Source organism: Apis florea, unplaced genomic scaffold, assembly GCF_048593485.1.
Source record: "Apis florea isolate Af1SG1 unplaced genomic scaffold, ASM4859348v1 contig_3036_pilon, whole genome shotgun sequence".
In the NCBI taxonomy this organism is placed as follows: domain Eukaryota; kingdom Metazoa; phylum Arthropoda; class Insecta; order Hymenoptera; family Apidae; genus Apis; species Apis florea.
In genome coordinates this window covers 1,169,905-1,197,641 of record NW_028256694.1, presented here as the reverse complement: position 1 = coordinate 1,197,641, position 27,737 = coordinate 1,169,905, and the positions used below count along the sequence as shown (strand labels likewise).

Here is a 27,737-nt window from a genome sequence, read left to right as displayed (position 1 = left end):
TTAATTTTAAATTTTATAATAATTTTAAAATAATTTTGTTATAAAAAATGTAAAATAGAAATGACGACCACTATTATTATAAAAATCAAAAATATTTATGTGAAATTTTATATTTACAATTTTACAATATTTACAGTATTTTTCTTATAAACTACTTACAGGACATTCAGTCTTGTCTTTTTATTTTACGTTCGATATTAAAAGATTGATTTTAAAAATATCGAGCAAAAACCTATGTGCAAAATATATATTTTATATACATGGTTTTTGTTCGAAATAATATATCAAATATGATATAATTATTAACATATAAAATTTTTACTTATCGATACTTTCATAAAAAGAAATTATAACTTTTAAGTCTTACAAAATAAATTTGTAAATAAATATTGTATTATTTATATAATTGATAATTATTTTCAATATCGATAAATATAAAATTTCAAATGTTAAATTTATTTGATTGATTTTTCATCATATCATTTTCAACATATTATTTTTATAAAATTTTTAACTTTACTACTATATCAATTTCTCTTGAATTGAGATAATTAATATTTTTTAGAAACAATTTAACGAACGCTTCAGATTAATGAAACATAAAAATTAGTCGATATTAAATATAAGTACTTAAAAATAACATTACATATTATAACAATACTATTTATAAAAAAAAAACAAATATGTCTACACAAAAGATTTTTCAAAATAAATCAATTTAATAATTTATCTTTTTGAATTAATGAATATTAATATATTTTTATTTATATTATAATTTTTCATTTTGATTTTTAGGATAATTTATCAATATTACATTACACGTTATTATTTATAAAAAAAAACAAACATGTTTATATTAAGAGATTTTACATATTTCAAAATAAATTTAATAATTTTTTCGAATTATCTAACTGATTTTAATATATTTTTAATATTATATATTTATAATATTATAATTTTGCATTTTAATTTTTAGGATAATTTTTCATAAGATCAATGGATAACATGGCACAATTTTTTCTTAGTTAATAAATTTTCATAATGTTTTTGGAATTAGAAATATATATCCAGAGTTTATATACTCTATGTATATGTGTAATGTGTGTATAGTGTGTAATGTAATGTGTGCATAATGTGTATAACACACAACATTGATATACAGTGCTAACAATAAATTGATATTATATTAATTGAATATAATTATTATTATTATTATATTTAAGTATGAAAAATTTTCTTTTTTTTTTATCTAAATTCAATTGTCCAGTAAGGTTATTTATAAAAGGACAACATGATATTACAGCAAATATAAATACAGTAATGCAGGCTTAACTAATGCGGAATTAGTTCATCAACTTTTGAAATTACCACAAGTGAGCATCTACATCTTCTTTTTATTTCACTTCAATTTGGTGTTTGTTATTTCAATTTAGCATCAGTGAAGTATGCATTATTGTATTTTTCTTTTATATTTCAGAATTTCTAAATGTACACTAACAGCGAGTAGAAGCTCAAAATATATAATTATAGAACAATCAACTTTGTATTATACATTTCTCACCTCATAACATGCGATGAGAAAATAATGAATTTTATAAAAATTCATTATCATAATGTTTGTTAAATGTCACAGAAAAGCATATTAATATCGTGAAAATTACTTTGGTTATTAGTGATCATTGTAGCAATAATGATCATATAATAAATATTTATACACCATAAATTAAACAGCGTTGTTAGAATGGAAAATAATATTTCCTTCTATATTTCCATTCGTTATTTTAATTTCTTAAACGTTGCAGTATTTTTAATATCATTCTTGAGATCTTTTAATATTATCTTCGGATCGATGTTAATTAATTGTGCAAGAGTAGTACAGTTTACTTTCATACGATGCCCACCGACTACCATATACGTATTCAATTTGGCTAAATTAATAGGGCTTCTAGGAACACCATAATAGGAAAATTGTTTGTTTTTTATTTCTTGTTCTTTATGATGTATTTTATGATTAGTAAGATATCTCGAATGTGGATTAGTAGATTTTCTAGCTACTGCCTTTATTCTATAAGGAATAATATTTGATCGAAATGCACTTTTAGTTGTAGACTTCTTAGCTACCGCGTGATTTTTTGGCGGTGATTCTATTGAAATTTCATTTTTATCAGCACTTTGTCCAGATTTTTGCCATTTAACTTTAACCATAACCTTCTCAAGTAAAGTCTCGTAATTCTGTATACTTTCTATTTTCAATTCCATATCAGGATGTTCTTCGGCATTGTGTGTGGAAACTTCAGAAGGACAACTAAAAGTTTTATCACAATATTTACATTTAAATAGATTTATATGTTTTGACACATGGTTTTTCATTACATTAATAAATGTTGTGGTGAATGAACATTCTGGACAAACGTATCCCCGAGATATTTTAGTTTTTTCTTGTTTTTTAAAATTTAATGGTAAGTGAGAGTGGAACATACTATGATGTGTTTTCATTTTAACTTCAGAATCACATAATTCATTACACCATTGACAAATCCAACCTTCTTGCTTTAATCCAGAAGTTTCAATTTCTTGTACATCACTATTATGCGATTGCTGTAAGTATAATTCATAAGAACTTTCCGTTTGAGTTTTCGAGCATTGAGCTTTAATGAGCGATTTTTCCGAAGATACGCGCATTTCTTTGTATCTAAATGGATAATTCGATTTTATTTTTGTAGAATCATTTTGCAATGAATCATTATGCATCATGTTCCAATGATTCTGAACTGTATTCAAAGATTTACTACGGAAAGAACAATAGAAACAATAATAAATAGAATCTTCTTCCCTGATGTCAGAGACTTCCTCTTCTATATCATTATTATAATCATCATTAATAACTTTCTTATTGAGTTCAATTTCTGTGGATTCACTAGATGATTCAGATGGTGATATATCTTCAACTTTAAATGGTGAAAATGGATGATTAATTTCCCAATGTTCCCAAACTTCTGAGTTTGTTGCTGCAGTGAAAGTACAATAAGAACATTTCAAAGTATTTTTCGTCGCATGTATCCTCATATGTATTTTAAGACCGGTCATATTCATGGCGGTGAAATTGCAGATGTTGCATTTTTCTTGAGGTTCAATTTGACATTGATTATCGCTTTTTTCCACAACTTCTTCTCCGCTAATTTTTCTCTTTCGTTTTCTATACCTCTTTGGAAACACGATTCCATATTCCTGTTGCCAAAATTCTTCTGGTAATTCCGGTTCACCTGCTGCTGGATTCTCAACTATTTTCTCAAGACAACCGGGATGTTTGGAACGAATATGTTGACGCATTAAACCCTCCGAATTCGTGCTACGATCACAGTAAGGACAAATAAATCCAAGTCGCTTTAAATGTGTCAATTGTATATGTAATTTAAAACCACGCCATCGGAAAAATGTCATTTTACAATGTTTACAAGTAAATGGTTTTTCTTGTTCTTCTTCTGGTGCAGCTATATTAAAGATTGCAATTTTAGTATTATAATTTTAAAATAATACAACATTTTTTGTATTATTTTAATTTATTTTATTTAAAGATATTTACCTTTTTCAACATCCATAATCTTCACAGTTTTTTCTTTCATTGATATACTGTCTTTTTTTATATCAATAGAATTATCTTTATTGCATTCATCTTGCACTTCTAAATTAATTTGTGTAATTTCTTTTTTGTTATCTTGTTTATTAAAAGATTTATCAGTAATATTTGCAGTTTTTACAGTTTTTGTAATAGTACTTTGAGTAACTTTTGTAAAACATGTTTTTGAATCATTTCCAATCGTGTTTGTAATTGTAGAATTTTCTATATTATTTACGTTTTGTTTGGTTAATAACCCTTTTATCATTAGTGTTTGTCTCTTTAATAATGTACCAACCTGAATGTTAAAACATTGTTTTATTAAAAATAATAATGCAATAAATGTTCTATTGTATTTAAAATATTTAAAATAATTTTATATATATAAAGATTAAATTACCCATTCTTCAATATCATCATCTGGAGACAATGGTTCATGATTAGGACGTTCTCCATTATGATGTTTAGTAAAGTGTTTCAATAGAGCATTACGATTTACGGATAAATATCCACATTCCTTACAGTGCCATCTATAATATTTATATAATATATAATATAATTAAATGAATATCATTAATATCATTAAATGAAGGAAAATATTTTGCAATAATGAAATAAATTCGCAAAAATACTTACCTAGCATAATTTAATTCTCTGTAGAGATGATCTCTCATATCGTGTTTATATTTTGTTTTAAATTGCGTACATAAAGTACAAACGTACATATTCCCATCTGCTTTTCCATAAGGACCAAATCTTCCAATATCACATTCGTTGATATCATTATCTTCAATTGATTTAGACTTCGTTTCTTTGGACTTATCTACTGTATTAGAAATAGTACTTGTATTTTCCATTTCTGTTGATACTTTATCACAAGACAATGATCGCTTAGATTTTTCTTTTGTTTGCTTTGTGCCATCTAAAGAACCAGATTTTCCTGGTTTTATTTTAGCTGGTTTAGTACTTGATAGTTCTGCATCACTTTTCCGTTTTCCTATTTTTAAAGAAGATTCTGTTGATATTTCATCTTCTTCTTCAAGAAGAATTCCGCGAATATGTCTAATTCGAGGCATATCTCTTCTCCAAAGAGGAGTAGTATCAAAAGGTTCTTCCTGTCCGCTTTGTTCTATATTATCTGTATTTTTTTTATTTATACCTTTTATTCGTTGATATATTAAAATATAATCAACATTTGAATCATTAGAATGTTTGCTAGTAACATGTTGTTCAAACATAATTTTGCCACCAGTTTTAAAAGAACATGAATTACATTTGTATTGACATTTTTCATCATGTGTAATAGATGTATGATTAACCATATCTGCTTTATACACACATTTATAATCACATATGTTGCATTTCCAATGATTTCCATCCGGATCTGGTATTTCTTCTTCTATCTCTTCTTGGATAGATTGTTGACTATTCTCTGTGTTTTCTAGTTCTCTAATTACTTTTACAAAAGGTCTTTTTTCAGGATGTTTATCGGAAAGATGTCTTTCTACAACGTGCCTGGTAAATAATTTATTACTATTAAAAAGCATAGAAAATGAACTATAAAAGTAAAAATTTATTTAAACATTTGACAAGCAATATGAAAAATAAGACATTTAAAATTACAGACTAATATTAAAAAATATTTTACAAAAATTTTAAATGAAATTTTAAACAAAAGTTTTTATATTATCGAAGAGCATTTGATATATTTAGAATTTTTGTAATTTTAATTTTAGTTTTTTTAAATTTTTTAAATCAATATAAATTATTATTTCTTATAAATTACTAATTCCCTACTAATGTTCCTCAAAATTATTAAATTTTTGTCTGAAATATTTTTAATATAATCAATAATTTCAAAAATATTTTAGTTTCCAGTTTTAGTTAGGTTTTACAAGTTATATTTATTATTAATTAATTATATATTTTTTCCAGTTATATATTTTAGTAATGTTTATTTTATATGCTTATCAAATGTTCAAAAAATCATCTTTTTTAAATTCGTGTTTAAAATTTGTGAGCCATATGGTGCATTATAAACCAAATGTGAGGCATAAACATCATTGTACCTATGATAATGATGATGATTGCAGTGAGAACATTTATAAAGTCTGGTATCGTGCATTTTCAAATGAACGCCCATTTTATCAATCGCTATATTTAATCCTTCTTGACCTGGTGGTAGTTGTGGACAATGAGGACATCGGAAATATAATTCCTCAGAATGCAAAGCCTTTAAATGACATCTTAACATTGCTTCATCAACTGTTAAATAATTGCATTCAGCTACACCACATACGTATCTATTATAAAAAAAATATTACCATTTTTTACATCTCTCAATTCATTTTTAAAATTTTTAAATTGAATAAAAAAAACATTTAACGTTTTTACATATGACAAAATCACTCTCATTCTTACAAGAACATTAATATTATTATGACATAATTTTAAAAAGAATTATTTCGTACCTCTTATGTTCAGGTATAAATTTTGGAATAAATTCGTCATCGTTATTTTTATTACTCTCCTTTGGTTTTCCTCCCATTCGACCATTTTGATGGGAACTACTTGCTAAATTCACCATTTTATCGAACATCCGTTCCTTTTTATCTAAGCAAGGTACAGGATTAACAGGACCACTTTCTGGCACACTTTCATCTTTTGCATGCAATCGTAAGTGCCTAATAATGTTCGTACGAACTTTTGTCGTGTAAGGACACATTGCACATTGCACTTCCCGGTTGTAAATAGCTTGAAGTGGCAGAGACTCTATTTCATCAGGACCAAATTTTTCAATATCTGTTGTTATCTTCTCAATATCTTTTTCAGTTGATTTTGTACTAGTTTTACGTTTCTTTCCTTTACGTTCTCCACTTTGACGCTATAAAAAAATAGATAAAATATTTATATACACGAAACTTCATATATTTATTAAATATTGTAAAGTATTACTTACAATAGGTTGCACAATAAATAATCCATCTACAGATGGATTCTTTGGATCAGCTGGAACTAACTTACTATAAGTATATTTATGTTTCATTTTCATATGTGCCATTGCTTGATAACCCACTGTACATCTCATTTTGCACAATGAACAACCAAATCGTTTTAGTCCGTGTGATTTTAAATGTTCTAATAAAAATCCAATTTTCAAAAAACGTTTTTTACAATGAGCGCATGTTAAATTTTTATTTTCACTTCCTAAAGAACATTCTTTTACATGTATTCTTAATTGTGCCGCAGTTTGCGCACCATAATCACACGTCTCGTAACCACACTTATATAATTTCATTCCTGAAAAACCAGTATCCTTAATATCATCTAGAGTCATCGGTTTATCAGCTTTCACGATATTAGAATTTTCGTTAGTATTTATATCTTTGATATCACTACGCGATTGTTCTTTTATATTGTTTTCTGGATTCACTTTTACTTTCTCATTTGTATCAATGCTATCTTTTTTATTTAATTCGGATTTTATATTTTTTGCCGGAATTTCTGTATCGTCAATATCTACTATTTCAATATCACTATCTTCCATTTTACTTTTGTTAATAGTCAAATTATCAATTATAGATATGTTAGTAGAATGAGTGTTAATTTTTTTTAGAAAATCAGGATTGTCCAGTAAATTGATATTTATAAATTCATCATTGCAATCAAATGTTCCTTCACTGCGTTCAATTGGTTCCATAGAACTTCTATCAGGTGAAGCACTTTTTTTTTTAGATTTATCTAATAAATTTTTATCCGTTGATTTTCTATTCGAAACTGATGTTACCGAGACATCAGAATCATTTATTAAATTCCCAAACATTTTATTTATTGCACTATCATTTAAACTTTCGTTTTTTGGTTTTTCATTTTGTAACAAATTTGAAAAATTGATGCAACTATTTGCATTATTGCTAGTTCCAAATATACTAGATGTCGATTTATTTAATACATTATTTTCATCTTTATCCAACATAATTACATCTTTAGACAATTGAGTACAAAATATCTTATGAGATGGAGATGTGCTAACATTTATCACATCTTTATTGTCTTTTCCATCATTTTCCACGTCAATTATTTCTCCTGTGATTTTAAAAGTATCATCTAATGTTCTTATAATTAATTGATCTATTACATCTTTATTTCGTACTGGCTGAAATAAAATAATTTTAAAAATAATATATTAGTTATAATTTGTTATTGATTCAATAATTCATTAATAACATGTTATTATAATATCTGACCTGAGGAGGAAGAGACCTTTCAAGAACTTGTGGTAACCGATCGCAATGAAATGTACTAAGATGACTATGCATTTCAGTAAAGTAATCCGAACCATGCAAACAATATAGGCATTGATATTTATAAAATCCATGAATTTTATAATGCTATAAATGTAATTTTATAAAAATAAATTTAAAAATTAAGCAATTGTAAGAATTAAGAAAGCAATTTAATAAATAACGTTACCGCAAGTAGCTGATCTATTTTCATAAATGTAACACGACACACGTGACATTTATAAGTAGAAAGATTTGCACCATGTTTATTTTTCAAATGTGCCATAAAAGATTCAGGAACAAAGAAAAATTTTCCGCAATCTATAAATATATTTTTAACTTCATTATATATTTAAATAAAATTTAAATTTTACTTATTCAAGTTTCATTTAAAATGAAAAATAATATAAAAGTCGCACCATGTTGGCAGACATAAGGAAATACATTCTCATGTCGATTAAGTTCTTCTTTTAAAGGTATTTCTTTCATAAGTTTACCAAGTAAAATACCATGATGTCCACGATGAGCTACTGCCTATAAATAAAACAAATGACAAAAACAAAAATTAAATTATTACAAAATAATTTCATTTTTACTATACCTGATGTATTTGTACATAAGAAGGAACAACAGCTCTATAAAAACAATAAATACACTGATAACGACAATGCGCATGTTTTTCATCAATATGTATTTTCATTTGATTCCAATCCTCCAATATCATGTGACAATAGGCACATTTCTGGTAATCAAATGGTGGTGATAACTTTTTTTTCTCTGCTTCATTTGCATGTTGAAGATAATGTTGATGATATTGTGCTAATACATCAGTAGTAAAGCGACAGGCCATACATTTATACAAATGAATCAATTTCGTAGCCTTTAACATTGTATTATATGCATCTGCAGATTTTAATTTAATTGCTGTAGGTGGAGGTATAGGTTCTTTTGGTTTTAAAATAGTTGGAGTTCGAACGACTTTCAAAATTTTATAGTTTAAGTTTGAAGATTGTGGTGACCCAATATTTACAGTTCGTGTACTCATTGGAGTCATTATTGAATTCTTATTTGTAGAAATAGGAAAAGATAATTTATTGTCTACTTGAATAATTTTTGACTTTGGAGCAATTGGAATGAAATTAGTTGTAAGTTGCGTGGTAGTTACAGAAACTGGAGAAGGAGAAATACTTTTTACTGGAATCAATTTTACTGTTTCTGGTGTAGATTGTACTACTGTTTGAATATTTTTTGTTAATGGTTGTGTAATAGTCACGGTATTAAGTCTTTTTAAAATTAAAGGCGAATTAGATTTTTTTAGTAAAGATACACCTTTACTTTTTATAGGAGACGTTTCAACTGCTTTCCTTATATCATGTACCTATAAAAATATTATAATATATAATTTGAAATGAAAAAATTTTTAACGAATTCATATCTCATCACTTACAATAGGACTTTCGGCACCATCGTTATCAGCTCTTGGCGCAAGACTAACTACATTTTCGATTTTTAAAAAAGAACACTCTTCATCCATATCTGATTTTAATACAGAATCCATTTTATCTGGAGTTGGTTGATTTACATCTATTTGATAAAATGCTTTTATATAATGACAAAAAATAATTCAAAAATTATTATATTATTTACATACACACATATATATATATATACATACTGTTTTTTGATAATGATACATCTTGAAAGTCAAAAGACTGTATGGGTACAGACAACATATCTCCACTAAGACGTCTCAATCGGATGAAGTTTTTAGGTGGATTATTATCATCGTGTAATTCATGTGATATTTCATGAAATCTATTTTCTTTTTTTCCAATAAATTTCTTAATACTTGATATCGGAACAACATCTGGTGGTTTAGGAATAGAACTAGAAGGGGAAGTTCTTTTAGATTCCTTAGGTTTAGAACAATCAGTTTTAGAACAATTTTCTTCTTTACATTTTTCAAGTGGTTTTGCAGCTTGAAGTTGAGCAGCAAGTCTTTGAATAGTGGTGAGCATTGGATCTTTCGAAGATGCATTAATATTTGAAGTTTCTTTTAAAATGACATTAACATCTGTCGGTAGTTCACCATCTGATTGTTCACTACTAGAATCAGAGTCATAAATAGGAGCAGTATTATCTTTCGTATTCTCGTTATCACTGATTTCTGCATCACTTTCACCATCTTTTTTCTGATCCAATGATATCAAAGGATCTTTAATCTTTGAATTTGTTGAATCTTTTTCAGTTTTAGAATCACAATCTATGGTAGATAGTTGCGTTTGTGTGCAATTATCAGGTTTCATATTTGAAGAACTTTCTTCAGATGATAGCTTATTCTCTGTATTTATTATAGACGAAACTTCAGAATTTTGAGGTAAATTAGCGATATTATTTTTAGATAATGAAATCGTGGAATTAATTGGGTTTTTATTTGGAGAATTGATATTATTTGATATTATATTAGAATCAATTTCATTATTTGTTATATTAGTCTTCATTTTATCTTTCAATTTATCTATAATGGATAAACCTTTTTTGGATGCATCTTTTTGTAATCTAATACCAATGTTTTGAATAATTTCTTGCATTTTCCTCTTCCGTTCTAATTGAATTTCTACTTCTTTCTTTTCTAATTCTGGTGGACAAACGAACACACTCAAATTTCCTGATGGCAAATTAGAATCTATGTCTGCTTGTGGAGATTTCTTTTCATCATTAGCAGTTTGTAGTTCAGAACAATTATCTTGTGATTTAACTTCAAGTATATCTTTATCTTTGTTGATCTCATTTTCAGAAGTTTTATTATTTTTTATTATTCTTATTTCAGTCACATCATCATCATTCTGTTCAACAGAAGTTGCTACATTATTTATTATATTATTTGTTTCTTCTGCTTTTACTGAATTTGATTGAATTGTTTCTAATTTTACTTTAGGTTCTTCTTCAACAGATTCTAATGACATGTTTATCTTAATAATCTTAACACTTAAATCATTTTTATGCCACAGATCAACATGTTCCTCTACATTGGATTTCTTTAATTGAACATAATTACAATATGAGCATAAATAACCATAAATACGATTTTCATTGGGTATTTCATCCTCAGTTATCGCTTCAGCAAAAGTATCCTTAAATTTTCGACATACTTTATAATAATGAGTCCTCATAGAAGATTTAGCTACTGCCTGATAAGGACAACTATTACATCGAAATCTGTATTCACCTGTATGTGTTGTACAATGTTCATAAAATGCTTCCATTGCAACTTTAACAGCACCTTCAATAAACAAGGAACAAAATCTACAACGAAATTTACAAACTTCTTCTGTAAGAAGTTCTTTTGATATATTTTCTATATTATTATCATTTGCATCTTGAATAGCTAACAAAGCATCTGAAACTTTCAATCTAGAAATTAAAATTTCTTTTCCAGGATGGCTCAATTTATAATGATGAACAATATTTTTTCCCATAAAAAAACAAAGTAAGCATTTATATCTTTCTTGTCCTGTCCAAACATAATCAATTAATTTTTTTATATCCAAATCAGAAAATGATTTTTCTTCCTCATTTTTATTTTTAACCATATTTTTTGTAATATTAATGAGAGGCTTTTCTATAACTTTTTCTTCTTTAACTTCCGATAATTCTTCAGTAAGATCAATTTTAGATAAAGATTTTTTTTTCTCTATAAAATCAGATGTTAGCAATAATTCTGCTTTTTGTTCTTTTGAATTTTCTTGACAAATTGAAGTATTTTTAATATTATCTTCAAAAGTCTGATTTGTCTGATTATTGGAAGAATTAGTTTCTTTGTTTATTGTATTTTCTGAGACTGAAATATTATCCATTTTAATGGAAGTATCCATTTCAGAAGTATCACAATCAACTTTAGGAGAAGAAGTTATAAGAGTTTTCTTTCTCCTTTTTTTAGATAAGATACCCATCTGCCACTTTTTCTTCTTCTTTTTTATTGAACATTTTTTAATATTTGTTTCAGTTGGTACTTGATCATTGATATCATCATCTACGTCTGCATCGCTTCCTTTATCTGCTATTGATGAATCTTTATCTACTTCGCTTCCTTTATCTGCTATTGATGAATCTTTATCTACTTCATTTTTTACTGATACTAATCCCACTAAAATATTGCTTAATAATTTCTCGTTGCTATTAATTTCTATCCTAGTTATATTATTATCTGTTTTTTTTCCAGAAATTATACTACTTGACATGGAAATATCGGAAGTAATACTTTCTTCATCTGTAAATTGAATATCATCTTTACTTTCATTCATCAATTCAGTTCCCTTTTTTCTTGTAGATTTTCTAAAAGAAATTTGATTAAACTTTTTTTTCTCTGTGGATTCTGTTGTCTCTGATTCAAGTTGTTTATCTGGATGAAGTGAGATATCTACAGCAGCTGCCAATTCAGACACATCTATTCCAAAACTCTCATCAGACGAGCTATCAAACATCATTTTAGAACATTCTAATTTAGAAATATCTGTTTTCTCAACAACTACACGCGGTTCTTTTATCACTTCCTTATTAATAATACGTTTGCTTCGCCTTAATACTTCAGAGTCATTATTTACAGTTTGATTGGAGTTTTGAGCCAGTTCTGTTCTTAATGCCAATGGTTGATCTTCTTCACTATCTGAACTATGATTATACTGTTTCGAACGCTGTCGAGTAACACGTTGCATTTCTTTCTTCAGTTTCACTTTGGATTTATTTGATTCCTCTGAAACACGTGATTTTATAAATTTCTTTTGTTTCAAAGAAGCTCCCGATGTATCTTCTACATCAGGATCTATCTCCAAATCACGTTTATTCGATTCATCTTTTTTAGTAGTTGAAGTATTTTGATTGGAAATATTCTGATTGAAAGTAGTAGCACCAGCATTATTTTGATTTTCTTTTTGTGTTCTACATAATCGATGACCAGTTGCTGCAACAACACCATCACTGATAAACATTTCCCTAATATCTTCTTGTAACATTTCCAAAGAATTTCTTCTTTTTGCTTTAACTTTTGGTATTTTGTTAATAATTTCTTTATCTTCAATTAGATCTTCTTTAACATTCTCTTTAATCTCCTTAGAAATTTCTTGAATACTTGAAATATTTTCTTTTTTCTCAATACTTGTTTCGGAATTTGACTCTTTTTCTTCAACAGTGTTTTGAATTTCTGATATAATTTCTTTTTGAGTAGTAGAATCTTTACCATCTAATTCTTTCTCTAGAAGATCTGAAGATTTAATTTCAAGAGACATTTTTTTATTGTTTTTATTTCTTTCTTGTTTCTGATCATTTATATTTTGAATTTCTTTATTTGGTGTATTCAAAATACCAAGTCTTTCAGCAAGAGATTCTTCATCTGAACTGTCTGAAACTATTACTCGTCGTTTCTTTCTTATTTGAATTTTCTTTGTTTCAGAAGTATCATCTTTATCTGAACTACTACTTTCTGATTCTGATTCAATGATTTTCTTAATTTTCTTCAATTTCTTCGCTTGCAATACTTCACCCAATTTTTGCATGAATTTCGCTTGTTCAACAAATTTCTTTCCTTCTCCAAATTCAAAAGATTTTCTAATTAAAGCTTCTATCCATTCTTGAGTCACTTCATCCTTTGATTTTGATCCTTCAGATTCTATTTCTTCTTTCTTAAGTTTTTCAATATTTCCAGGTAATTTAGAAGAAGTAATAGTAATAGAATCTGACTCTGCAATATTCATATCACTTTTGTCTTCTACAGACTCTTTAGAAATATTATCTTCCTTCAATTCTTCCTTTTTGTCAACAATGACATTATTTTCATTCCAATTTTCAAGAGAAACTTTTCCATCACTACTGCTACTTACTTCTGCAGTAGTGTCTTCCTTATCTTTTTTAATAATTTTATCATCTTGTTTTTCCAAAAGACACTCTTTAATTTCCTCAGAAACATGGCTTGATGTAGGTGACTCAGAGGGTTCATTACGTTTTATTTTAGGAATTTTAAAATTCTGCAAACTATATCCTTGTGCAGATTTTGCTTTCGTATCAATAACTCCATATAAACTCTCTAGAGGCGATTGCATCTTATCTTTTGCTGTTTTCTCTTGCACTTGCTTGTTATTATTTTCTAGGTTTTCAATACGTTTATAACTGTCTGTTGGTTTTGAAGGCGATTTAGGTTTTTCTTTAGTCTTTCTAAATGTCGATGCAATAAATGATGATGCTGCAGAACGTTTTCTAGGATCTCTTTCATTATAATTACCATCTTTACCTTTGACAATGGAAAAATGCTTGTCTTTGGCCAATCGTGGATCTCTAGCTAAGGTACTATTATCCCTCGATTGACCAGAACTCTGATTAATTACATTGTGATCTATGCGTACGCGTGGATCGCGATCGGATATATTTCTAGCATCTCTATTGAAACGATTACAATCCCAGTCATTATGACTGTCCCTAGGCCATTCAGACCTACGCATATCGCGACTAAAATTATTCCTCGATTCTCCTCTATTTCTTTCATTGTAATAAGTATTACGACCTCTTCCTATATTACGATCTCTATCTCTATTCCAAGGACAAGGTGTACTAGGCCTTGGATATGATGGTCCTGAAGGACCTTCCGCGGGTCCTATCATACCACAAGAAACTTCATTTTCTGTTCTATAAGATACATCATTCGATCGATTAACCGGAGAATCCCATGGCTGTCTCTGATGAGAATATTCTATTCCTCTATCAAAAGATGGATCATAAGACCTATTTTCACCTTGAAAATTTCTGTATTGTGGTCCAACAGAAAATCTCGTAGGTGATATTAAAGGCTGTATAGTTGATACATTAGCAACATCAATATTAGGCATATCATCTGGTCGAGAAATATGATTCAAATCTTGAGGTCTTGTGTTTGGACTCATTAAAGGCCTGATACCAGTATTCATATTCGAAGAAAACTGATTAGGCCTCATTTGAGTCTCATTCATTTGATGGGGATCCATATGAATGGATTCTCTGTTAGAAATATTCCACATCTCTTGGTGTGAAATACCGATCGTATGTTGATATGTTTGGGCAGGAGAATTAGGCACACCGTTAAAATTGGAAGACGGTGGCCATTGATTGTTGCAAAAGTCATTGGTATTAACAGATAGATGCATAGAGGGCCAATGTCCTTGATTAGGTACTTGTCTATTAAAATATTCAGAACCTTCCATTCTGAATTCTGTATCTATTCTAGATGGTACCAATTCAGGACCAATATTATTTTGACGTCTTTGATACAACACAGCATTTCTATCATCTGGCTTAATCGAACCGCCATGGTGCATAGGAATCTGATTGGATATGTCGTCATCAGGTCGACAATGCATATTATGTATATTAGTTTTGTCTTTATCATGATTCTGGTTGTCACGTGACTGACGAGAATGTCGCTCATAATTATCCGCGAAACGCGGTTCCGTTTTGGAACCAGGCGAAGAAGATAAATTTCTGTTATCCATTAATGTACTTGATGTATGGCTTAAATTATTTTGAGATGGTCCCTTAATTTCATTGGACTTCAAAGCATCGACTTTTGTCATCGACGTAGAACTTGAACCACTAGGTAAACATTTTCTACTGGTTAACTTAACTATATGCTTATCTATTTCCTCCCAACGCCTCTCACTTTCACTGTCAATATCTTCTTGTGTCAACAAAAATGACTTGGATGCTTTTATATCCTTATTATTACCACCTAATATATTTAATTCATGTTTGTCTTTCTTAAATTTGCCCATATCATCTCTTAATCTATCACTCTTCTTTTCCACCTTATTTTCATCTTCTTCATTCAGAAGTTCTGCCAAATCTTCCATAGACAATGGTGGTTCCGTAAAAACTGGAGGTGGTGAAAGTAATAATGGTGCTGAAGGTTTCGAAGTAGGTTTAGAAATCGAATCTTTTGACCTCAATGATGAGTTCTTACAGATTTTAGAAAATAGAATCTCTGAGTCTGGTGACTTCAATCTTGCATCAGATACGTTTATCGGTGATTCTGATCTAGAGTCTGATGAAACTTGTTCCGTTAATCGATTCTTCTCCAATATAGATGATAATCTTCTAGAACCACCCGCAGAAGAAATTTGTCGAGAAGAAGATATTGGCATAGATATAACTCTCCCATCGTTCATTTTCTGAGATAGATTATTTCCGATCATTTTAACTGAAATCGCATCGTGATTGGAATTAATAATCGTTTGCCAGTTTTTATTTCTTGAAATTTGATTCTCATTTTCTTCAAGCATCTCCCATTCAGTGAACGATACATCATCCGTGCTTTTGCACAAACCAAGCTGTGGAGAAAGAGTTAAATCGTTGCTTGTTCTCTCCGTAGGTATGATAATAGGAGCTTTTGTTGGTAAAGTTTCGATAGGATCAGGAGAAGCTGGTTTACTGTCGGATTTATCATCAAAATCAATGCTACGTTCTGTGGGAATTATTATCGGTTCCACTTGTGAACCTGAGTCTGGACTAACTGGAGGACTCGGACTGGCCGGCGTTTCATGAATTTCTCGATCTTCCATTACATCTTCTATATGCTGAAATTTCACATCTTCTGTATATTGAGATTTTGTGTCTTCTGTATATTGAGACTTTATCTCTTCAGGCATGCTGAAACGGGATTCATATCGATGTTTACAATATCTTTTAAATTTTTTTTTACAACATTTTGTAAACAATATATCTTAACAATATATCTTTTGTAACAATATCGTATTTTAGATTTACAGTGATATTTTTTTCTTAACAATGATGTTCAAATTAAATTTTTTGAATTTGTAAAACTTAGTAAATTAACATTAATTTCATAAAGATATAATTTATTCTAAAGATATTTTGAAGACTGAAAGTGAATTCTTATAAAGAAAACATGATAAAATAGAATATTAAAAAAAAAATCTCAAAACAGGATTAAGAAGGAGATAACTATAATATATGCAATACTCCATTGTAAAGAAAAGAACTTCATATCTATATTTTACGACAGATGACGATAGATGAATGAAAAAATTTTATAAATTAAATGTTTATGATTTATATTGTCAAAAATTTAATTTATTATGTTTTTTTCAAGATTTTTAAGGATTATTTATAGATCTTAAAAATATGAAAAACTTTAAAAGGTGCATATAAAGGCTATAATGTTCTACATAGACGAATAAGAAAGATGTCGAAATAATGATTAATGAAAACAAAGATTTAAAAAATCTAAAAAATTGGAATTATAAACAGAACAAATTTAATTTATGAACACCACTGCTTTACAAAATTAAACAAATTTAAATATAAACAGTTTAATTTTAATTTTAGAAATATTGCTATGTTATATATAACAAGTAATGAATGATGAAATTCTTCTATAAACTCTTGTACAAGGTTTATTCACTTACTTTGAAGATTGTGTAGAGTTAGCATCGTTTTTCTTGTGAGGAAAATGTAAACCAGGCGTATTTCCCTGAAACTCGTGTCAGATTAGAATGATTAAAATAACAAAGACAATACATGCACTACGGAAGCCTGAAAACATTCAAAAGTATAAAGAACAGAAAATAAAGTGAAATTTGAAGCAACTATGTCTATCTACCAAAAAGATACTAATAATAGAAATTAATAGAAATTTAATAGAAGTAATAATAAAAATTTCCGTGAACTATTTGTTCTACAAACATCTATTATTAATATATTTAAATCTATTTTACATTAGATTCCAATTATAAATAATTTCTACTAGAATAAATTCTAGAAATTTTGATTGTACTAATTTTATAAAAAAATCATACAAATGCTATTAAAAAAGACCAATATACATAATGCATTATAGGTGCAACAGTTAGAATTTGTTCTATTAAAGCATCGTAATGTAATATCTACAGTATTATGAAACGATATAAAAGAGCTGTTTTTCAAAATATTGTATTTTTTTCCTATTTTTTTAATTTTTTTTTTTAATTTTAAAAATATCAATATGTTAAATATAAAAAAATAAATATTTTTATATTCGTATATCATTTATATATAGTTTTAATCTATAATAAGAAATATTCTAATTCGAAATAAATTTACTATTTTATCTTTTTTTTTTTTTTTTTTTTTTGAAATTGCTTACAAAATGAGAGATCGAGTAAGAGGTTTGTGAAAACAAGAAACCATAAATTTTTTTCCATTCATTCAATAATAGAATCATTTAATAATAGAAAGAAATGTCATATTATTTTTTTCGTATTTTTTTTTAAATAATATTGTTCAAAATTCTATTATTATTTGTTCCATTTGAGAACGAAATCAAGCTAAATAATATATCGCTCCGATCGAGTTATTTATTTTAGAATAAAACTATAATCAATTATTGAAACAATTTTTTATAATATATAAACATTCTCGTTTATATGTTTCATTTGTGAATACAGATGGCCCTAGTTTAAAAGCACTAATTTTTATGTAAAAAATGTGCATAAAATTATGCATATATAATTATGTATATTCTTATAATAAAATAAATATAAAATTAAGTAGAAAATTAATATAATTAAGCAAAATATAAGAAAAAGAAAATACATATGCGATACATAATGGATTCAATGAAAAAATATGCGTGTATGTGGATATAACATATTGGTTTAATATTTATTAATGTTATGAAAATTCCGAAGTTTGTTAGAAGGAAAATTCATATACAATTTGAATCTTTCAATTGTTTAAGGGCCAGCTGCATAGTGCATATTAGTAATACAGAACAAAAAGCCAAACGCTATGCTTTGGTTCACTGAATTTTCAAACTGAATAATAATTTAATGATTTAATTATTATTAATAAATATATGTTCTTCAATAAAATATGGTGAAAAGACTCTAAATAATTCAGTGTACCATGTAATGAAAGTTTGTTATAGCCATTAATATCTACCTTTTCTACTCTGTTGTGTAATTTTTGCAGAACATCTTCGCATCGCTGCAACGTCTCGATCTTCAGCCTATTTCATCGATAACACAATGTAATTAATTGTTTCAAATTTTTTTTTCTACTTTTATATATAATTATGAAAGACATATTTCACAGTATACAATGATAAAATACAATAAATTACCATATGAAAATAAGAAAAAAATGTAAATTAATAAAAATAAAATTGAAAATTTGTAAATAAAATTTAAATAGCAAAAAATGTAAAATTAATTTTTTTGTTTCATATTTTAATTTTTTTATTGTGCATTTAATATTATTAAATGTTATGATGATTAAAAGAGACTTTTTTATTTTATATACGTCTAAATATCTGCAAAACATACTTTCTTTTGCTGTTTGATAAGATCCCGTGTAGACTTTGCATTTTCTGCAGTTGTACCTCTCGCGATTTATCCTTAACGTTTTGCAATCGCTCTATCATCGCTTCCAAAAACGGAATGTATTTTTGCATTTCAGCAAATTTCTTATCATACTCGTCCATCTCGCTTGTCGTATATTGCTCACCTGTACCGAGAGAAGAAAATCTTTATACTTACAAATATCTCTCGATTATCAAACATTGTATCATTTGTTTCTTCTACATTTTCTTACTAATTTATAAATTATATTTTCTTCATGTTATTCTATGATTTCTTTTTTTTTTATTTCATTTTTCTAATATTTATTTCAACAATCAAAATTATTCAAGTTTAAAGTTTCATAATAATAATTCGAAGATTTATATCACTTAACTGTAGTTAGCCGTCAAATTTAACTGTGAACAAACTAAGTTCTGATTTATTATGTATTATGTATTTAACATAATATTTCATTAATTCAAATTTTTATATTTTTAATAATTTAATAAAAAAAAATTTAAACAAAACATTATATAGTATATCAACATAATAAATTATTAAAATATCATAACATATTTAAATAGAGATTAATTTAAGACATTTGATCTTTTTTCGTTTAATAGAAATTTTTTTAATAGAAATCATTTGTGATAATTTTTAAATCATTCAACTTTATCTAACTTCATTCATAGTATCTGTATTTTTTCAGCATTGTAAGCTGATACATTATATAACATTATACTTTTTTGTTACAGATTAATACTTATTTCGTACTAAATAAAAAAAAAGATTTCAAACTGAGTAATCCATTCATTTGAATTAATTTGATATTGTTTTTTACACAATTAAAATATTATTATTTGTATTATCTCGAAATGTTATTCGCGATTATTTTTATTTAACTTGTTATTCATAGACACTCTTACAGATCAATAACAGAAATAATGAATTACATTATATAAAATGTATATGTATGAAAGAAAGAAATATTGCGATTCGTATGTATTATTTATCACTTATGTATATTTATATATAAAAAATCTTATTTATGTAAATATTATAAATATAATATTAATTGCACTAATCAATTAATTATCAAATTTAAATAATGGCGTTTAATTAATCGATCATTTAATAATAATTAAGCTCTCTGGAAATATAATAATTTTAATATTGTCATAGTATCAAAAAGTTATTTTATATTAAATTGCTTCACTTTTTGAATTATTCTTTAAATATATTTCTTTACATAATTCATAAGATCATTAATGATAAAGAAACACGTGATTATTTTTTCAACTTTTTTCAATACTCTTTCATTTTTTTTTTTTGATTTTATCAAAAATATTTGTTTTATAAATTGTATTATAAGCATGTACATAGAAAACAATTTACGATTAAGAGAAAACACATCGTGAATTCTACAATTTTTATGCTTTTATTAACTGCAGCGCACATGCGTATTAAGCACCTTATACATTTTATTTTTTAAGTAAAAAAACTTCAAAATTTAAATATTTAATAATTAATGTCACTTTTATATGATATTATTTTTACATAATATCACTAATATTAAAATTTAAATTATTAAGAAAAATATTTAAAAATTTGGTGACAAGAATCACAACTAAAAATAATTGATGAGTAAATATATTGCACTTACACATCAAAATAGAATTTTATTGAATTTTTCAAGTATACGAGAAATACGAATCTATTCGAATTATTCACTAAATTATACCGAAATTGAAAGACTTAATCAGCTTATTTTCAAAGGAATGACTTCCTGGTAACGATTGTATGATGGAACTTATTTTAAATAATTATTAATATATTTTTGTACGTACCGAATGATTTTTATGATTTTATGATTTTATTTTATCGTAAACTTGAACGCATATTTATAACGAACTTAACAGGACAGGAAAAAAGCATATCTAAGAAACGTTTCCCTTGTTACATTTTATCCAATATACGTAGTTTCATCATCTTTAGAAAGAGAGAGGAAGTAGATGGAAGCACAATCAAAAAGATTTGAAATCATAGATAGCAGTGCAGTAGCAAATATGGCGACCAAACGATATTATACAATATTGTTCGGTATAATTCTACGCAACTTAAAATTTTTAAAGACAAATTATTAAGGATTATAATGATATTTTATAATGATAAAGTAACTAGAATGATAATTGAATAAATATAATTTTACATGATTATAATAGATCGAAGATACTGCAAAGTGTTTCATTATATCGGTAACTTATTACATGATCGTATTTATGAAAATGGTTCTTAGAAGAATACAATTCTATACAAATATTTGATTGAATTTTAGTATTTAAATATATACTAATGTAATATTATATTCAATGACTATATATAAATTACTATATATTACTATATATAATATATAAATTACGAGATAATATTAACGGAAATGCTTCTACTTAGGAGAACATCACTAACAATGTCATTGTTACTATAGAATACTAGTGATAACTAGAAATACAATATTTGTATTCAAATGAAATAAATATATAAAAAGATATATGTAAGTTTTTTTAATGTTCAATTATACGTTTCTAATTATATGATGCAATTAAATAAAGTAATATTTGGATAATAATTATAATCAAATTATTATTAGATACAATATATATAAGCAAAAATTAGTATATTTTTAAAATCTATTATAGAAGATTATTTCAATACAACTTATATTTATTATATTAAATCTAAAATGATTTTTAATTAAATCAATTTTTTTATATTAAATTTTACATTTTTATAAAAATCTATATAACTTGAATGTCTAATGTTTTCATACACAAGATAATTTACATTACGTTCTCTTTCTCATTGCTTTTCTGTCTTTATTTTCTTTTCTTTCTCTTTCACTTTTCTTCGACATTAACTTCACAAATGATAAATTATACAATATATATTTTTGATTATAATTTTTTTTATATAATTATTTTTGGCCTTAAAAAACTTTTAGTTTATAAATTTTAAAAATTTTGCAATTTACTATTTAAATACTTTTTATATAAAATACTTTGTATCGTATCATATAAAATAAAGCATACTACTGCATTCAATAATGGCCATATTACTTGTTAAAACAAAAAATGCAACGATTTTCCAAGAACCTTTTTCTATTCCACCAAGATTACGATTCACATATTTCTTAACATAAATAACAGATAAATATCCTATTTCTTACCAAAGAATAAATTTTTTTTATCTACGACGACACACCTGATAAAACATTACACAGCAGAATATCGCCGTATGCATTGATCTTCTCTCGCCGTTTGCCCGATCCTGCGTCCTGAAATCTCGACACAGCAACTCGACCGAAGAAAGGTGTGAAATACTGTGATCCCGCCGTTAATGCACGTATACGTGCACGCACTGCATGGAATTGCTTAACTCTTTCACAATGTCGTAGTTACGTTGGAACTGACACTTTTTTTCAAGTTCTGCAGCGCGCTCTATAATTCTGCATCACAAGCTAGAGAACTATACTATTACGATGAATATTTAAGCATCAAAAGTACTGATTTGACATACCAAAAGTTTAATTATTCAATAAAACGTCACTTCCTACAATACACGCACAAGACACATTTATCTATGTCCACCTTTCGATATTCCTGAAAAAGTATACCCATGTCAATTTTCAGAATCGCATATATAGGTTCCTCTAAACCGTCACTCTCGATATAGATCTACTATTTAAATTATAATCACATTCCTGCTTCCAATAATTCTATATTAAATTATGTTACAATTCTCTGAATGCGAAATTCATTTTAATTTATTTAAGTTTTCCTACACCGGTACGAAGGTTTTGTTACACTTTGAAATCCTACTACGAGACTTCGGATGAGCGCTGTTTTTCGGTCTTCAATAATGCGTGGTAGTTCATCATTCATTTCTGAATATACATACACATCGTAAAGATGACAGCAGATATATGAACACGCAATTATTTTTCTATATATCATAGATTAATGGCATCATTACAAGAGAATTTTTTTCAAAATATAAAGAAAATTTCCTTAAAATATTAGAAAATATTCTTCTCCGGAAGATATTTCTTTACAATTTCAATCACTATCTACAAAGAAACAAACGAAATGACAACCCTGAAGGGCGCACGATATACGTACAATGGCTGCCATTAATGGCTGCGCTAAATGATTTCACGTGGTTTTGTCAATACATATTCCGCCATATGTTACTTACCTTTTATCACGTCCACATATTTATGATAGAAATTTAATATCTGTTTTTTTTTTTTTTTTTTAAGGAAATTATTGAATTAATGAAATAATACATTTAATAATTTTAATAAGACAATAAAATTATTTTTATTGTTTTATCGAATTTTATATCGAACACAATACTATCAATTACATATCTCACAAGGAATAAATAATTTCTAGTAATAATTAATAATAATATTATATTTTGAAATTTTAAAGATATAAATAAGAATTTTAAATAAATATATAAATGTAATTCTTTTAACAATGCATCTATTCATATCTACGATCTAAAATGATAAAATAGAAAGCAAAAATCAAACATGCATTTCCGTGTATGCATTTATTGTGTAATGATTATTCTTAAAACAGGATTTGTGGAGTAAAAAACTTTTTCTAAATAAAAAATTTGATACAAATATTTTAATTATTTCTCTAGTAATTTAAGATTTCACCAAAAATCGATGTTCCAGAATTAATTGAAGATTTAATTATGCCACCTTTTGTATGTTTTGATGATTTATATATCCAATTATCTTATATTTCAGAGGACAAGAAAGTACCTCCAACTATGAAGATCCGCCATTTATAACTCATAAGTATTCATTTCTTCTAATATCCACTTGGTTCGAGAATTCTCGATTGAGAAACGAGTTTAGACGGAAACACCCGAAGTTTATATATCAAATTCGATTATTCCCTTGTAGTTCATATAGATACAATTATATACTATACAATTATTAATATAAATATAAAAACATATCTTATTAAATAAAATATTTTCATTAAAAAGAATATATTATTAAAAAAATATTCTATAAAAAATATTTATATTTATATAAAATCATAAGTTTGTATTGTTTGTGACAAAGATGATATGAAAAGAAAAATACATAGCAACAAAAAAATAATAAAAAATTAATTTACTCTAATGTATAAATTTAAATTAAATTATATAAAAACAATATTGCATATGTAAAATATTAAGGTTTCAATTAATATCTTACAATAAAATACACCACGAAAATGTTAGATTTTAGTTACTATTATATTGATTTTAATTCATTTCAGTAAATAAATGAAATGACTAAATTACAATTATAGTTCTTTGTATTTATTTGTGACGTTTTTCTCGATTTCATATAATGTAATATTTAATAACTTTATTTACAAATTATCAGCTCAATTAATGAACTAATAAACTTTAGTTTGCATAGGATTTGAATTATTTACAAAAATTTTTGAATTATGGAACAATCTTCCAATTCATAAATTTATGGGACAAAATTCTTTTTCACAATATTATAATCAATAAAGCGCCAAACACTATTACCTTTCCTTTTATTTTTAAAAAAGTGAATTAAAAGTTCTTTACAATTTTGTAAGAAACATTTTCCATCATGGTGGTCAAGCATTACTATTTTTATAAATGAATCTAATGTAAATGCAATTTCCTTCATGAAGAACATTTCATTTAAATTGTTCTTGTTATATTTATATGTTTTTTATATAGATCTCAATTATAATAGCCTCTCTTAAGGCAACAATGTTGTCTGCAAGTGATATTTGAGAACAAATATCACTGTCTAATTCTTTTGGTACTTAATAACACTAATATGTTGTTGGCAGTACATGTAATTACATTCCCGGTAAATAATTTCCAATAGTTTTAGTTTTATAGCACAGTTTTGCATAATTATGGACATATTATGTAAGTCTAAACATGAACTGACATTGATTGAATAATTAAAAATTAAATCTGAACATTACGCACTTTTCGTATCGAAAAACATTCGAACAATAGAAATATTAAAAATTAGATTTTTAATCATACTGAATAATACAATATATTACATATTTCGCTAAATTTTTTTTGTTTTAATTAAATGAAAATTATATGCTTAGAAAGCCTCGAAAAGTTTTATCGCATTTCCCACGAGTTATATAATTGTCTGCAGCACAGCTACAATATAGTTTGTGAAATTCTTATATTACTCTTCAAAATTTGTTTTCTAATATTATTGTTTTATAATAAACTCAGTAGTTTTTGTCAATTATTTTTGTAATCAACATTTAGTGTACAATTACATGATTGCACGATAAATTTTCATAAATACATTCATGATTATTCTTAATTAGAAGACATTCTTAATTATGAAGCACTCATTTCAATAAAAAATCATATAAATATTTTTATGAAATTCCGAAAAAACTTTAAATTAAGTAAAAAGACGGAATAAGTATATTCAAATATGAAAATTAATTTTATTAAATAGTGTATTGTAAAACAAGATATAGATTTAACAGAAGTTCAGAAATACTATAATTCAATGAAATTATGTAAATGTTACTTTATATATTCGAACACAAAATTAAATTTAAAAAAATATTTCTTGATCATTAACACCATGTCAGATTTTTTTTAATGTCCTTATTGAGTTCAAGAATATTAAAAAGTATATAAATAGAATTCATTCTTAAATTATAGGAAAATGCAATTTCGTACAACTGACGAGACCTCGACTGATTAATTATTATTAACCAAATAACAAATTAGATCAAAAGAAATAAAAAAAAAAAAAGAAAAACAAATTTCTGTATTATTATTATTGCTATATGTCAAATATAAATATGATTGTACGAAAAATGTAATCACAAAAATAACGAGTTAATTACGAAGCAAACACACAATTGGCAGCAATATCGATATTGAATCTTTTCAATTTGTAAATATGTTTCGTTTATTTTGTCTCATTATAAACCGGTGGAATGTTCTCTCTCTTTTCTGTTTCTTTCTTTCCTTTCTCCTTTCTTTCTATAAATTTTGCAAATGCTTTTTTTATATATCTGCCAAGGCTGCTTTTATTTTAGCTTTCGCTTTCAAACATGATAATAACACAGTACCCTCACGCGTGCTTCTACAAAGTAATATATATTATATATTTATTTTCTTAATATATGCAAGATTTGATGAATACTTGCTCTCGTTTTGTTATCGCATGTTCATTCCATTCATACGACCACATTGTCCGTAATAGTATAAGTAGAATATAATATGACACTTTTTTCTGTATATGTAACTGTATTCACATATGTTGCAATTTGCAACTTTCTTGAGGTTTAATCATAATTATTTACCTAAAGGACTCTGCAAACTTTATGCTGAGAAAATAAATGGTCAAAAATGTTATTAAATTAATAACATTGCAATTCAATAATAAGTAAAGACACGATAATAATAAATAAGTTTCTAAATTGAACCATAATTACAATAATTTATAAATAAAGTCTTGCTGTCCATAGGCAAATAATTTTCACTTTTACTGCCATTTAGAAACTATATGCATAGTGAAATAGTATTTTCGTGTTTTTTCATATTCAATACTAAGAATTTTTATATTTTTTTCAGTCTTATAAGCAATAAATCTCTTTTTCATAGAAAGATGTTCAATTAGATTTGTTTTTAAATGGCTTATTTTTTTTTAATTATTTTCGATTTTATATCATTATTTCATATTCCTCTGTACATTTGTAGTTTTTTAACTAATACCTTTTGTAAAATTTATTATAAATAAGCCATAAGTTACTTGAAAGAAAAAAATATTTCCTATCTTTAGAAAGGAAATACTGTTCAATTAATCTATCGTGTCCAAAATGTCTCTTATCAAAGTAGGTCTTATATTGCTAAACCTTACTTCCATTAAGGTTTATTATCTAAATGACTTTTTATATGCAAGCAGGATTTTTTATTCTTTACTGAAATGGATTTCTTCTTAATTAAAGTGAATCTTCATACTGACTGATTAATATGAAAAGCCATCTAATTTAAAATATATAAGTTATTAGAGCAATAAACTGCGCCGATGGGATCCTGTGCTTGCATTTAAACAGATGAAAAGTTATAATATAAATCTAATTATGCACTGTAGTTGATGCATGTTGAAGTCTTTCTAATTCTTCCAATGATAAAACATTTGTCTGGACAAGCTCTGGTAGCTTACCAGCTCGAGCTTGTGCGAGAAGTTCTGGACTAAACCATCGTGCCAACTGATTTGAAGTTGGTGAAAGATCTCCACCATTGCTACCCACGTATCCCAAACCTGGTGATGCTTGTCGACCTACGGGCATATTCAATTGCTGCGACCGCATTACTCGCCCATCTGTGAAAAATATTTGTCAGTGTTCATTTTGATAAAAGTGATATCAATGT

At 26.5% G+C, this 27,737-nt stretch overlaps 2 protein-coding genes across 14 annotated transcripts in view; both read right to left on the bottom strand.

Annotated features, from left to right (window-relative positions):
- Positions 1-73: 73 nt before the first annotated feature.
- On the bottom strand, positions 74-23,466 carry LOC100863626 (uncharacterized). Of its 7 annotated transcripts, none has more exons than XM_086907994.1 (17): positions 22,515-23,466; positions 19,242-19,422; positions 18,859-18,925; positions 17,346-17,416; positions 9,575-16,566; positions 9,347-9,483; positions 8,501-9,277; positions 8,319-8,433; positions 8,090-8,220; positions 7,864-8,007; positions 6,576-7,772; positions 6,088-6,500; positions 5,686-5,919; positions 4,253-5,149; positions 4,017-4,146; positions 3,584-3,914; positions 74-3,491 (listed from the first exon to the last, which is right to left on the bottom strand). In XM_086907994.1, exons 2-17 carry the CDS (start codon positions 19,397-19,399, stop codon positions 1,777-1,779), a joined length of 13,509 nt encoding a protein of 4,502 aa, XP_086764120.1. In that variant the 5' UTR covers positions 19,400-19,422; positions 22,515-23,466; the 3' UTR covers positions 74-1,776. The 7 variants fall into 7 exon arrangements, with proteins under 7 accessions (XP_086764120.1, XP_086764123.1, XP_086764119.1 ...); XM_086907997.1 differs by having other exon boundaries at positions 17,346-17,410; XM_086907993.1 differs by having other exon boundaries at positions 22,480-23,173.
- A 1,868-nt stretch (positions 23,467-25,334) lies between these two features.
- LOC100868231 (uncharacterized) overlaps positions 25,335-27,737 on the bottom strand; it is a 13,381-nt gene continuing 10,978 nt past the window's right edge. For 4 of the 7 annotated variants that reach the window (XM_003698963.4, XM_086908001.1, XM_086908000.1 and 1 more), the window contains one exon: positions 25,335-27,687. In XM_003698963.4, coding sequence (XP_003699011.1) covers positions 27,440-27,687 — 248 coding nt within the window. In that variant the 3' untranslated portion in view covers positions 25,335-27,439. The remainder of the gene's footprint in view (positions 27,688-27,737) is intronic. The other 3 variants (XM_012494092.3, XM_012494094.3, XR_015292038.1) reach the window with 2 other exon arrangements.

Excerpts from the sequence above, each read along its gene's own strand:
- LOC100863626 (XM_086907994.1), bottom strand. The coding sequence starts at position 19,399 with ATGGACGAGTATGATAAGAAATTTGCTGAAATGCAAAAATACATTCCG. Across the intron at positions 18,926-19,241 it reads TTATCAAACAGCAAAAGAAA|GCTGAAGATCGAGACGTTGC; the intron begins GTATGTTTTGCA and ends TCGATGAAATAG. Across the intron at positions 9,484-9,574 it reads TGTATCATTATCAAAAAACA|ATGTAAATCAACCAACTCCA; the intron begins GTATGTATATAT and ends TTTATCAAATAG.